Source organism: Trachymyrmex cornetzi, unplaced genomic scaffold (genome assembly GCF_001594075.2).
Source record: "Trachymyrmex cornetzi isolate Tcor2-1 unplaced genomic scaffold, Tcor1.1 scaffold299, whole genome shotgun sequence".
Classification (NCBI taxonomy): domain Eukaryota; kingdom Metazoa; phylum Arthropoda; class Insecta; order Hymenoptera; family Formicidae; genus Trachymyrmex; species Trachymyrmex cornetzi.
The window spans coordinates 1,251,774-1,265,082 of NW_017297680.1; the positions used below are offsets into that span (position 1 = coordinate 1,251,774).

The window sequence follows — 13,309 nt, forward strand, 5'->3', positions numbered from 1 at the left end:
TTCTATAGTTTGTGTTATCACATGTACGGTCCTATAATATATTATATTATATATATTTTAATAGAAAAACATTGTAAAAGTAAAATCTAAATGTGGACGCTATAGAATGTTTCGAACATCCGTATAACGCTCGGTAAAAAATTTTTTATGCATGAATATGTATAAATATGCACATACATAAACACGCATACATATTTATAAACGTGTATAATTATATATAAAATATGTCCATACATATATGTTCATACATCCTTCTTTCTTTTATAAAATTACTTTTTAGTGTAATAGAAATAATAATAGTAATGTGAAATGTGAAAACATAAAAAATAATTAAAGGGATAATTTTCGCATTGTGTTTTAGAAAAAAACTAGTTCAGAAAAATGTAAAAAAATTGCTCATATATAATTATGCATAATTTTTTATATATAATTATATATGTTTATGAATTTTTATGCGTGTTTATGTATGTTTATACATATTTATACATATTCATGCATAAAAAATTTTTTACCAGGACAGACATCTGATGATTATCCATAGGTACATCCGTTTCACGCATGATGCGCATGATGTATCATTTATCCTTGTTCACTGAATATTAAACAAGGATAAATGAAGCATCATGCATATCATGTGTGAAACGGAATGTACCCCATTTTATGTTCGTGGACATGCGAATGTGATTTGGACTTAAAATGGACGTTCTTGGGATGTCCAGTGCTATCTGGGTATTCAATGCTACGAATTGAAGAGAAAAAGCATAGTTGCCATGCCACATCCAAAACATATCAAATGCCGAGACTTTTTAAAATTATGCTTTACTGAGATTGTAAAATTTATATATAAAATATATTTTTAATATATTTTTTTAATATATTTTTTTTCTTCGTATTTTGTATCATAATGGTTATTCTCTTAATAATTTTAAAATTTATAAAGATTTTGTTATGTATTTTTCAATGTTTTTAATAAAAGAGTGATCAATATATTTTTTTATTAATTTATCATTAATTATTATAGTTCTAACAGCATAAATAATATTCTGACAAATTCTAAATAATGAGTCATATAAAATTCGTTCAGTCACTTTTTTCTATTAGTGTATTATAATAGCTCTTAGATTCTCATTAAAGCGATCAAGTATTTTCCTGGTGATGATTTCATCAAAGATATAACAATAAATGTCCGTTTCTTTCGAAGAATTATAATGTTTATTCCTTTTCTTATTAGATTAATAAAAATACATTTCAAATTTTAACAAGATATTTTAAAATACTTCACTTTTTACTAGAAAAAGCCAAATCGTAAAGAATTATCATGAAAGATGTTTACGAATTATAGTTAATAAAAAGTTACAGATTGAGACAAAAAATTTTAATAAATTATTAATTACTTCTCGATTACAATAGTCAATTAATTATTTCTCATTTCGAAAAGTTATGACGACAAATAAATAGTTGAAATTCAATTGTTGTTTACACTATAAAATAATTTTCAAGTGCATGCACTCATCAGAATTGTAAAAGTCACAATTTGCATGATCATCAGATAATCTCTAACTTTAATTTACGTTCAGTGATATGAATTATTATGTTATCTTATACTTTATACTACATACACGTCTAATAAATTTTTACGATAATACACGTAATTACATTGAAACGGTATAAATTATGCAAATTAACGCTTGTGAAAATATATTTGCAAGTTATTATTCCAGAGATTCACAGAATACGAATAATTAATTTTACTTCGCTAAAACAATAACGATATTATATAATTAAAAAACGCATCATACGCCAAACATATGGGGTGTCCCAGAATAATTGCCAAATATTTCATGGACAGATAGAGCGGACTAAACTGAGTCGAAAAGTCCTCTACCATTTTGCAATTTTCGCAATAGTTAACAAGATATTAATTACTAAAAATTGCCGAATATTGGTCTTCAATAACTTTTTACTATCAACTTTATACAAAAACTGCAAGAGATAAAAATTGTTTATTTTCTTTTCTAAAAACTTTTTCAGAATGTTTTATTAACTTTTTAGTACTGCATTTTATTTTTACTAATATAAGAAAATACGATATTAAAAAATTCTGAAAAAATTCTCAGAATTTTATGAGAGGAAAATAAACAATTTGTGTGTCTTGCTGCTTTTCTGTAAAGTTGATAGTATTTGAGTAAAAAATTATTGAAAACTAATATACTAATAAAATTAATGAAACTAATATTCAGCGATTTTTAATAATTAATATCTCTAACTATTACGAAAATTGCAAAATGGTAAAGAACTTTTTAAAGGAGTCAATTTAGTCCGCTCTATCAACATACGAAATATTTGGCGGTCATTGTGAGACATCCTGTATACGGAAATATAGTAACCTTGCTACAGTATATTTGTTATCAGATTGATCAGCTTTTTCAGACGTGTAACATAGCAAGTTTTGTATCTCTTAATTTAAATCTTCTGTCAAAAGATAGTTATACAAAAAATGATTACATTAATTTTTCTAAGTGCATTTCCGTCACGATGATATAAATTATGTACTTTTTCAGAAATATTAAATATTTGTATTTATTTATGCATAGAATTAACTTTGCATTGACTCGCTTTCTCTCTTATAAAATTTGACATTTTTATACTATTAAATTATATAAATTTTAGTCATTATTTTTGTAAAGTATTCTTAGGTATAAACAATTTTTGTAAAAAGGATATTGGTATACTTGATGCATTTTTTTCTTTTCCTTTGTAACGTGTTTTTAAGTAGATTATTTTACACTAAAAGTTATATAAAATATAATATATAATTAAGCTATAATTAGTTATGATAAGTTGTCTTTTTATTAGTTGCATTTTTTTAATTCTGCAAATTATATCTTACGGTAGAGCGGTATGAAGTAATTATGCATGTTACATAGAAGAATGGAATTAAAATGCATTAGAATAAGACGTACATTGTTCATTGACTTTACACATTCAGTGTCTGTCACGTTCATGTTTAGGTCTGAAGAGCTTTAAAATTCTGCCTATTGAACCTCTGGCAGTTGACAGGATAAAAATCGGTAGTTCGGAGGGCTCGGTTTCGCTCAAACAGGAATATCGAAATGTCAAGATACATGGACTCACGAAGAATATGCGAGTGTACAATTATCAGTACGTAACTTTCTCTACCTATTAAATCGAGCATTTCAATATAAAATCAATTGGTGCATATAATAGAAAATACATTTAATTAAATAAATATTTTATATGAAAAAAAGTAGAAGTTTCCAATGATTAGAGAATATAAGATTTCTTATTTAAAACTCTCTCATTGGAAATATGAATAAAAAAATAAAAAACAATAAATTTAAACTTATTTATTCGAAAATTCTTAATCACACACACACACACACAAAACTATATCGATTTAATTATAGGCTGTTTCGAAAGATTCATCTTTAGTTTAGTTTTATATTTAAAGTTTAAATTACAATAACAGATTATATATAATTAGTACTAACAACTAATATATTAATCATTATTTTCTTTAGGATAGACTGGGACAATTTAATATTTAGATCCGAGTCTTTTAATACTCAGGTGGACTTTATTGCCGATTACAAACTCGAAGGCAAGGTTCTATTACTACCAATCCGAGGAGAGGGCAAATGCAACATATCTATGCGTAAATATTATAATGTATTCTCATAATTGCATGCAGTGTTGCATTATTATTTACAATTTAAATATAGATCATCTACAATTTGTATCATAAATCTCAGAATAGAATTTTGTTTATAATTTCTTATATCATGTTTTTTTTTATGTGTGCAATTTAATATGCATTTTATACATGTATCATGATACTTCTCAAATTTTTTCTTACAATGACACATATGATATATATAGATTTTATCTTAAATTCTGTTGCAAATTATAGATCGTTTACAAACTTTAACAGTACATTTTTTTGCTAAGCCGATTTATTTTTATTTTAGATGATTTAAGGACGAAACACGAAACGCATTATGAAAAGTTTGAAAAGGATGGAGATATTTATATGAGAGCGACGAAGTATACTGTCAAGTTTTCACCTAATCACGTAACCCTACAATTCGATAATCTCTTTAATGGAGATTCCATTTTAGGTATTAAATCTTATTTAATCAATATCTCGTAACATAATTGATATTATTTTGTTGCAAATACATAAAAACAAACTATCGTAGATTTATAATATATAATACATCATATAGATTTTACACAAGTGTACCAATATTTTTGTACAAAGTCAATAACCGTATCTATTTTTAACTTTTAATTCAAAAGTACAAGAAAAAGATATGAATATAAAAAGATATGAATATGTTTTTAAGCTTTATATTTAAAAAATATATTAATTTCTTAGTGTCTTACTATTAATTTATACCTTGACATTTTAAATTAATTTAAAAAGATGATAAATTGAACGTATTTATTTAATATATTCTTGTATTAATGTTTCCATACCTCACTGATTACAGGTGAACAAATGCATAGATTCCTCAATCAGAATTCGGATTTAATTTTTAAGGAGCTTGAAGGTCCTTATGAAGAATCTTTCGGTTTGGTCTTCACTAAAATCACCAATGATATTTTTACCCGTGTGCCAATGAATAAGATTTTTAAGTAGATAGTAGTATCACTTTTTATTGTTATTCGCGTTATTATTTCTTTTTAGTATAATAATTACTTGTAAGGTAATTAGGTAAAAGAATGTATTAACATGTGAAAAATTGTAACATTTGAAAGATCAGACTGCATACATATATCTATAAAGTATATATTGAAATACACACACACGCACGCGTAAAGTTACAAATAAAATTCCATCTTATAATTTAATATAAATCACATATCTAAACTTTAATACGCTATATATATATAATGTATTTATACGACAAAGTACGATACGAATAAGTACACAAAAGATTGCTTTAAAATGTAACAAACAAGATTTCTGAGTACAATCGTCGCAGTTATACTGAATCGTTATGTCATAAGCAAAAAATGACATGTTAATTTTTGTTACATGTCATTTGTAAATAAAGACGATTTGGATAAAATAAAATGATAAGATCGTTTTAAAACATTTAAAGATGGGTTGACTATCCTTATCTCCCTTGCCTGTCAATAAATAATCATAAATGGCATGTAACAAAAATTAAAATATTGTGTCTCACTTATGACATCACAATTCAGTATAACCGCAGAGACCACTCAGGAGCCTTAAAAAAGCACTTTCGATCATAATTGGAAATGACTACTATATTATGCTTTAATGAAATCTATATAATAAGATGACGTATTATGTTTTAGTCTTAAAATGACATCTTTGATGATATTTTATTGTCAAAATGACGTTAAATAACGTCAGCTTACTACTTAAGAAATTATATTTTTTTTATTCAATTATCATTAATTACCTATTTATTTTCCTTTCAATGCAGTTATTTTAAATACTCTTTATTATTTTAATAATAAAGAGAGATTTTAAATTTATATCTTCAAAATAATCTCACTTTTTACTACATTGTTCTTTAATTATTTCCGTATTTAAAACAGGTATACCACATGTTGATCAGTGTTAGGTGTATACTGAATAATTTTCCTAATAATACAATTTATTGATAGATTAAAAACAGATAAATTGTATTATTAGGAAAACTATCTAGTATGCGCCGAACAGTTAACAGAGTATATATACCTGTTTTAAGTATGGAAATAATTAAAGAACAACGTAGTAAAAAGTGGGATTATTTTGAAGACATAAATCGTAATATAGTAAAGTGCAAGATTTGTGAGAAACTTTTTAATATTAATGTCCCAAATCCAATACGGTTATTAATTAACCATTTACGGGTACACGAAGCCGAAGAAAAATAATACAATAATTATTAACAGTACAATTTATTGACAAATTAAAGACATAGATGAATTGTATTATACGATATTAATAATAATTAACTATATTGTCAATAAATTGTATTATTAGGAGAATCATACAGCATTCAACGAGCAATCAACAGAGTATACCCGTTTTAAGTATATAATCATTAATATAATAATTAATTTAAATTAATTAATTATTTTAGTTTTACGTGATTGCACAGAATAATAATTTCAAATACATAGGCAAAAAATTTTAACCGAAATTTGTATAGAAGAGCTATAAAAATATCTCATATCGTGTTGTATAACACACAAAAATAAATCAACTTAATGTAATATTCGAGTACACTTGCGCTTATAAATTAAGAAAGTTTTAAAATTTTTTTAATTTTATATCTTATTTACTGTGTACAATACTGCTACCTAATTATTCTTATTTAACGAACAAATTTTATTCAATACGTTCCTTTTGTATGATTTTAAACATTTTTATAATATTAATTTTTCAAAAGAAGAGGCATTTTGTGGTTATAGGAAAAAGGCCCTTATGTCCTTTCTCAGATTTCTCTCTGGTATAACTGTGTGAATTTACAAATTTAATAATCTCGCAATACCGTTATCAGTAAAAACTCAACATGAGTAAATCTCAACATTAATGTTTCTTACGAATGTAATATTATAAATATATTAATAAATATATTAATTTCATATTTACATTATACTATAATATAAAATAACGTTATTGTAGTTTATACATACACGTTCTTATAACTGTATGCATAATAATGTAATTCATGTTAGAAGGATATATGTACATTTTAATTGATACGTACTATATTTAAATATGCTGATAACAAAGTTGACTTAATAAGTACTTCAAATTTATGGATGTGACGAAAAATTTGAGGACAATAAGATTACAGTGTAAAATTTACAAAAAAAATCAAGAGATAAACATACATATCATAATGCATCACACAAATACACACACACACACACACGTCAAATTACGAATAATGCCATCTTATAATCTAACATGAATCACAGATCTTTAACGCGCTAATAAGACAATTAAAGTACAATATGTGTGATAAGAGAATGGCTGTGAAATGTAACGAACAAGAATTCCGCGTAAAATATTTTCTAGAATGAAATAAACATTTCTCAGAAACGATGTAATAAAGGCAACGCTCGTTTGATTTGAACGGGATACGACGTAGTAGGGTAGGTAGGTGCGCGCGGCGCGGCGCGGCGAGTGGTTGTTGTCCTCACGCACATCGCACTATACACGACGCAAGACGCAAGGTCGTCGCGCTATCATTCGTACGGCACGACGCGAGCGAGACGGTAAGTGGCACGTGCCGCTCTGCATATCGTTGTCTCCAGACGCAATTATACGGAAATCTAGCGATTACCAACTGTAGCTGGATTTTGTAACTCGCTAAACGTCGGTATTATCTTTTAACGACAATTTTCGGTATCATTGTCGTGTTCGTTAAGAAATAACAATATAAGCGATTCTATAAGTGAAAAGTAACGTAATTTGTCGATAATATGATACGTTACTTTTCACTTATAGAGGATCGCTTATATTGTTATTTCTTAACGAACACGATAATGATACCGAAAATTGTCGTTAAAAAATAATACCGACGTTTACCGAGTTACGGAATCCAGCTACTGGCGTGATTGATTCACAAATGCGATTAAAAACTTTGGCCCACAACTGACGGTTAACTTATAACCGAGGTTCAATTTATTCATTGTCTTTTTCCAATTTTAGAATTGTCTCTTCAATGATAATTAAGACAAACACAACGCCTTATATCCTGAATTATTTTCCAATCTGAATTTTCTTCGTCGTTTAGGGAAGCAAAATGAGAAACATGGAATAAATACGCGAGCCGTTAATAACGCAAATTAAAGCAGATATATCAATCATTTGTTAATTTATGTATGTACTTCAAGTATCAACATTTAATCTATTCGAAATGCGTTACGCGAAAGTCATATTAAATTTATTGGATCGTATATTTTCGGATAATCCACCATGTATGTAATCAACGACGTTTATATTGACTCAATTCACATTGTATCTGACATAAAAGTGAAATTGTCGACGTCACTTCTGAATTAGTCGTTATTCCGCGTGTCGCGAGAACAGACGCGTCTCGGAATCGAGCGGTTAGCACAAAGCCTTTAATAAATAAGTACAGTCATTGTCAATTCGGCCTCTAATCGCATTTTAGAAGCCGATTACATAAATTTACTCATCGATTCGTTAATACGCGCATTTCGCGAGATTCATTTCATCGAAATTCGTTGCGTGAATAACAGACAAAACGATGACCATAATCCGTATCTTTGGATATTATATTCCACGAATATTTATTACTTGATATATATTTGTATTGCAACGTGAATAAATAAACGCAAGAGAGCATATAATTCACTATTCAAAATGCGGAAAGTACAAGCATCAAATATGATAGCGTCGCGTCGTAACAGTATAGATACTATAGATGATCTTGACGCGTGAAGTTGGCCACATTTTCGAATCGCTTTGCCGTTCAACCGTCAACATTCGTCCGCCGTTCCAATTCACGAACGTCACAAGTGTCGAACGGATCACTTCCTGCGATCGTATCGTGTACCTGCTCATACCGATATAGAATATTATATCTATGAATCTGCTGCATTGATGTTTTAGCTCGGTGTAATTTAAAGTGCATCGCGTTTAATTAATTAACACCGGGAGTGCCGCGTACAAAGTACATTTCAGTGATGCATGCTCAATCGTGGTTAACCCCGTTTTCGAATGTGTGTGAGAGTGTCATAGAAGAACCAGAGAGAAGGAAGAGGCTCGGGGAGACATCAGGTGATGGTGGAGCAGCCATGGGTGAGTAATATATTATTTATTACATTTGCTGCTTGATATTATGATAATTCTTCCCCCGCGACGGTCAAGCATTTGATACATTATAAATGCGTACGTTCTAATATTTACTGCCGGTACTAAAAATTTAATTATATACATAACGTATACTACAAATTTTCTATACTGGGTATTCAATATTGAAATGCAGCCTATGTGTAAACTCGTGTAATAATACATATATACATGGTTTGGAATATTCGAAATATAATTTAATACAATATTTAATATTATTTATTAAATATTTTATTAAATTATATTTAATAAATTATAAAATATAATTTAATAAAATGTTTGATATTTGTATACGAAATATTTTGTCTTCATATAAATGTGTGTGATAATTATTTGAATTACTTATATAAATTACGAATTTCCTTTATCAAACTGCGTATATATATAAAAACTTATTTAATCAAATTTTGTTTTGGAAATTATATAATTCTTTTATTAATCATAATTTATCAAAGAATCTTAGAAAAATTAAATGCACACAAAAATTGCTTTTAAAATATTACTTATTATTTTTTGTGGATATTTTATTTAATTTTTTGATATATTAATATTTTACAGTTCGATGTGAATTATTATATATAACGCTGAGCATCGCGTTATGGGTTCTTTTTATTTTTTTTATTTTATTCTTGAGACATAATAGATTCATGAAAATTATATTAGATACAACTACTAGCATTATTAGATATATATATGTATATTCATATATATCTTACTTGTACGTATAATGTATGAATTTATATATTATTTTTTATTCTATCTCTTGTTTACATGGTAAGAAAGAACACATTGTAAGTAGTTGCGAGTAAATGCTTTATCGATAAGTAAAATTCTATGCTATTAGTGAGAGCAACTTGCAATAGATAGTGCCACTTGTCCATGGCAGAAACGTTCATCGTATGTTATTTAAAAGTTGTTTAAAAATTATTCAAAATTTTTTGTTAATAGTTATAATTGCACATAAATGAAAATTTAATAAAAACATAAATGAACATTAATTATTGATTTAAAAAAATATTTAAAAAATATGTCGTCTATATTTTTTCTGAAAAATATTATTATTTAAAAGATGCTAATAGTTAGTATTTAATGTATGACAAAATTTGCATATAAAATATATTTAGCAAAAAATTTGATAATAAAATAATGTAAAACAATGCCAAGAAATAAGTAAGAATGAAAGACGAATAAGAAATATATTTTCAGATTATCGCAACCTCAGCAGATTTGTAAAAGTAAAATGCATTGCTAGCGAATAGTAAAAATTGCTTCATAAATAAAAATCTGTAACGAATAAAATATATAAAAATAGCAAGTATTCTTAGCCACTGTTATAGTTATTTTTGCATAATTAAATTATGATTCTCACGACGATTTGCTAGCGATGCATTTATTTCTATAAGTCTGCTTTTATGACAGTCTATATATTTATTGTTTTTTATTTGGATTCGATATCGAGATTAAAACAAAGTCCGTTTTTAATGTAGATACATTTTTCTTTAAAAAATTAATTGTTTTTATTTTGCAAAAATAATTTTCTATCTACGATAAAAATATATATTAATATACTTATTTTATCTATATAAAGAAATACTTATAGTGCATTTTTATTCAAAATTGTCATTATTAAGAAATGTTCTTACACCGATCGAAAGATTATCGATCTGCCAATTAAATTTATTAATAAGTTATAAATTAATTAATAAATGACCAACAGAATACATTAATTCACTTTTAAATAGATTTTACATATTTTATTCGTACAAATTTATATTCATATTCCATTCAAGAAATTTAACTCAGGCACAGGAAACTAATTAAAATATCACATACAAATTTTTAAAAAATATATATTTTATACAATATTAATATTATTTAATATAAAAATCAGTTTTATAGCTCGCAAAGATAATCAGATTGTCTTGTTTGTCCGCATTAAACGAGTTTTCAATACGAAATTATACGTGACAAGTGCTGGATAATACTACGAATAAATGTCTTAATTTTGTCATTACTACAAAATGCCTGATCAATATAACGATATCTTATCCTTCGTCTCGCCTTTGGTGCTATGCTTGCTGTGAGCTCGTTCCTGCCTTTGCAACTGCAAATTGAGCAATTCACATGCCGAATCGGTAATGAGCCCATCTGATGTCCGATTTTTCCATTCGGTTCATTTTACTGTCGACAACGGATCTTTCTTTGGTAACGCCCGCTTTTTCCTCGCATCCTTCTTTCTTTTTCTCTCTCCATCCCGTTTCATATTTTTTTTCAATCTTCTCACTCCACGGGTGGCGTTAACCAAGAGAAACATCAAAAATTACTCTGCAGACATCGCCTTATTTATATATAAGAAATAGCGACACGAGATTACTTGTATTTGCGCGAAAAATATTTTAATTTAATTGAGCTAACAACTTGAAAATTACAAACATATACATTATTACGCTTTATTGAAAAATTGTTTTTTATATCTATATTTATTTATTTGAATTATATTTTCACCGTTTTGATACTAAGATCCCTTCTAACTTACGTCTACATTTTTAATAGGATAATTAAATTTTTCTGATTGAAGATTCTTCGCGATCTCTTCTCCTTGATTTAGAATGGATTCATGTTAAATTATTTATGCACGCATCGTCAATGTAGTAATACGGAAAGACGCTAATAGTAACCGCCTCGTCGTTATCATCGCAATCGTACTTAGCGATGACGATTTCGCAATGCGCCGCCACGGAAGGCCGGCAACGATTGTCTGCCGCTCTAGGCAAAACGCAGGTGTTTTCCGATGTAGCGTGCAAGGCTGCGAATATATGTCTACGCGCGATTTACTTCTTACAAGGACATACTTAGGCTAGATCGCCCAAAGATGGGATCAAGTTCGCGACACGTGTTAGATTAAGTGTTGCAGAATCAAGAATAGAAACGTTTGAGATTATGGTTCTCCTCGACATTTCTTATAAATTTGTTAGACAACTTAAGAAACTTTTTGACTTTTAACATAAAAGTTAAACATCCAAGGAGCAATGATAACTCAAAATCTTTTAAGTTAAATAACATTTTATTGTTTTTAACTTTCCTATGTGTCGTAGAGCAATTTATTTCTGTAATTACTTACATTAGTTTCAAAGTAAATAATGCATGTAATAAATAATAAACTAAATTTGAATCTAATTTAATACATTTCTCATTAAATTGTTTAATTATATTATTTTAGTTAAATTAACAATATATTGAGTAGGAACAGTAGCAGCCTATAGAAATGATTAAAAATAATTCAAATTGGATATCATTTGACATTATGAATTTAATAGTATATATCATTACTATTACTTGAAGCATGAAACACATGAACAATTTAATAATTAAACTTAAAAACAAATAGAGGACCACAATGCATATTATAATTTACTTAAATTAATCGCATTAAGAGCACATTTTACTTAAGTTTTTCTTATACATTTTATTAATGTTCACTGATGTTTTCAATGAAAACACCAGACTATCTCAGAAAAAATTATCATAATATACTATAAAGTAATCGCTGTTAAACGACGCCAAAGACTGTCGGACAACGCCGGACTTCACCAAACGACTATCGGACGTTTATTAATATTATCGGATTAAAATATACAATGAATTAATCGCTGAATGTTCTGATTTTGGCGTGCTGCGCCGTCGTAATTTTTTTACAATACGTTTTTTTCGCACTTCTCCCGAGCGAAAGAAAAACAAGACTCGTCTTCGTCACATTCTCGCATTCTCGCACTCTTGTAACGTGCGAAATGAAGACGTCGTCATTACTGATACTCCACAACGCGACGGCGTAAAATTGTGCATTTCTGAAGAGCAGGTTTTTCATTTTGATTGATCGTTATCGGCCATTAAACTCACTGACCGGAGATGTAATATGCGCGTCAACATTCTGCAAATTCAATTAGCAATGGTGCCATCAAGTTCCACATTTTCAGGTTAAAGATTATTGTCGTTCTTAAGGTTCCAAACTAGACGCTACGATTATATAGAATTATGACGTCAGAAGCTAGAAATACGTCGCTCCTGATTTTCTTCCGGTGGTAAATTTTCACGTCGTTATTAAGTTTGATAAAGTGCTTCTTGAACTAATTATCTCTCTTCCTAATAAAATATTTCTAAACAATTTTATCAGATAATTTGTTCTTGTAATAATTATTTCTATATAAATCCTAATTAGATATACAAATATTAATAAAACAACAACAAGAAATTGTAATCAAAATTATCCTACTGCAAAAAGTGACTACAAAAATCGCCTATTTTTGGGCCCTTAATTTTGGAACTAAACTGTGTGCCAAATTTTACCTTATATATTGAGACATTAATCACAGAGAAATTTGAAGATGAAGTGACAATTATTATCAGAGCTGGGAATGTAAAAGAAAATGGATTTTCGCA

General features: G+C 27.9%; 1 protein-coding gene across 1 annotated transcript in view; it reads left to right on the plus strand.

Moving 5' to 3' along the window:
* Nucleotides 1-4,825, plus strand: part of JHBP-1 (take-out-like carrier protein) — a 12,413-nt gene extending 7,588 nt beyond the window's left edge. The window contains exons 3-6 of the mRNA XM_018509369.1: nt 3,012-3,162; nt 3,543-3,676; nt 3,990-4,139; nt 4,515-4,825. Of these exons, the coding sequence (XP_018364871.1) occupies nt 3,012-3,162; nt 3,543-3,676; nt 3,990-4,139; nt 4,515-4,663 (584 nt within the window). The 3' untranslated portion in view covers nt 4,664-4,825. The remainder of the gene's footprint in view (nt 1-3,011; nt 3,163-3,542; nt 3,677-3,989; nt 4,140-4,514) is intronic.
* Nucleotides 4,826-13,309: the final 8,484 nt, after the last annotated feature.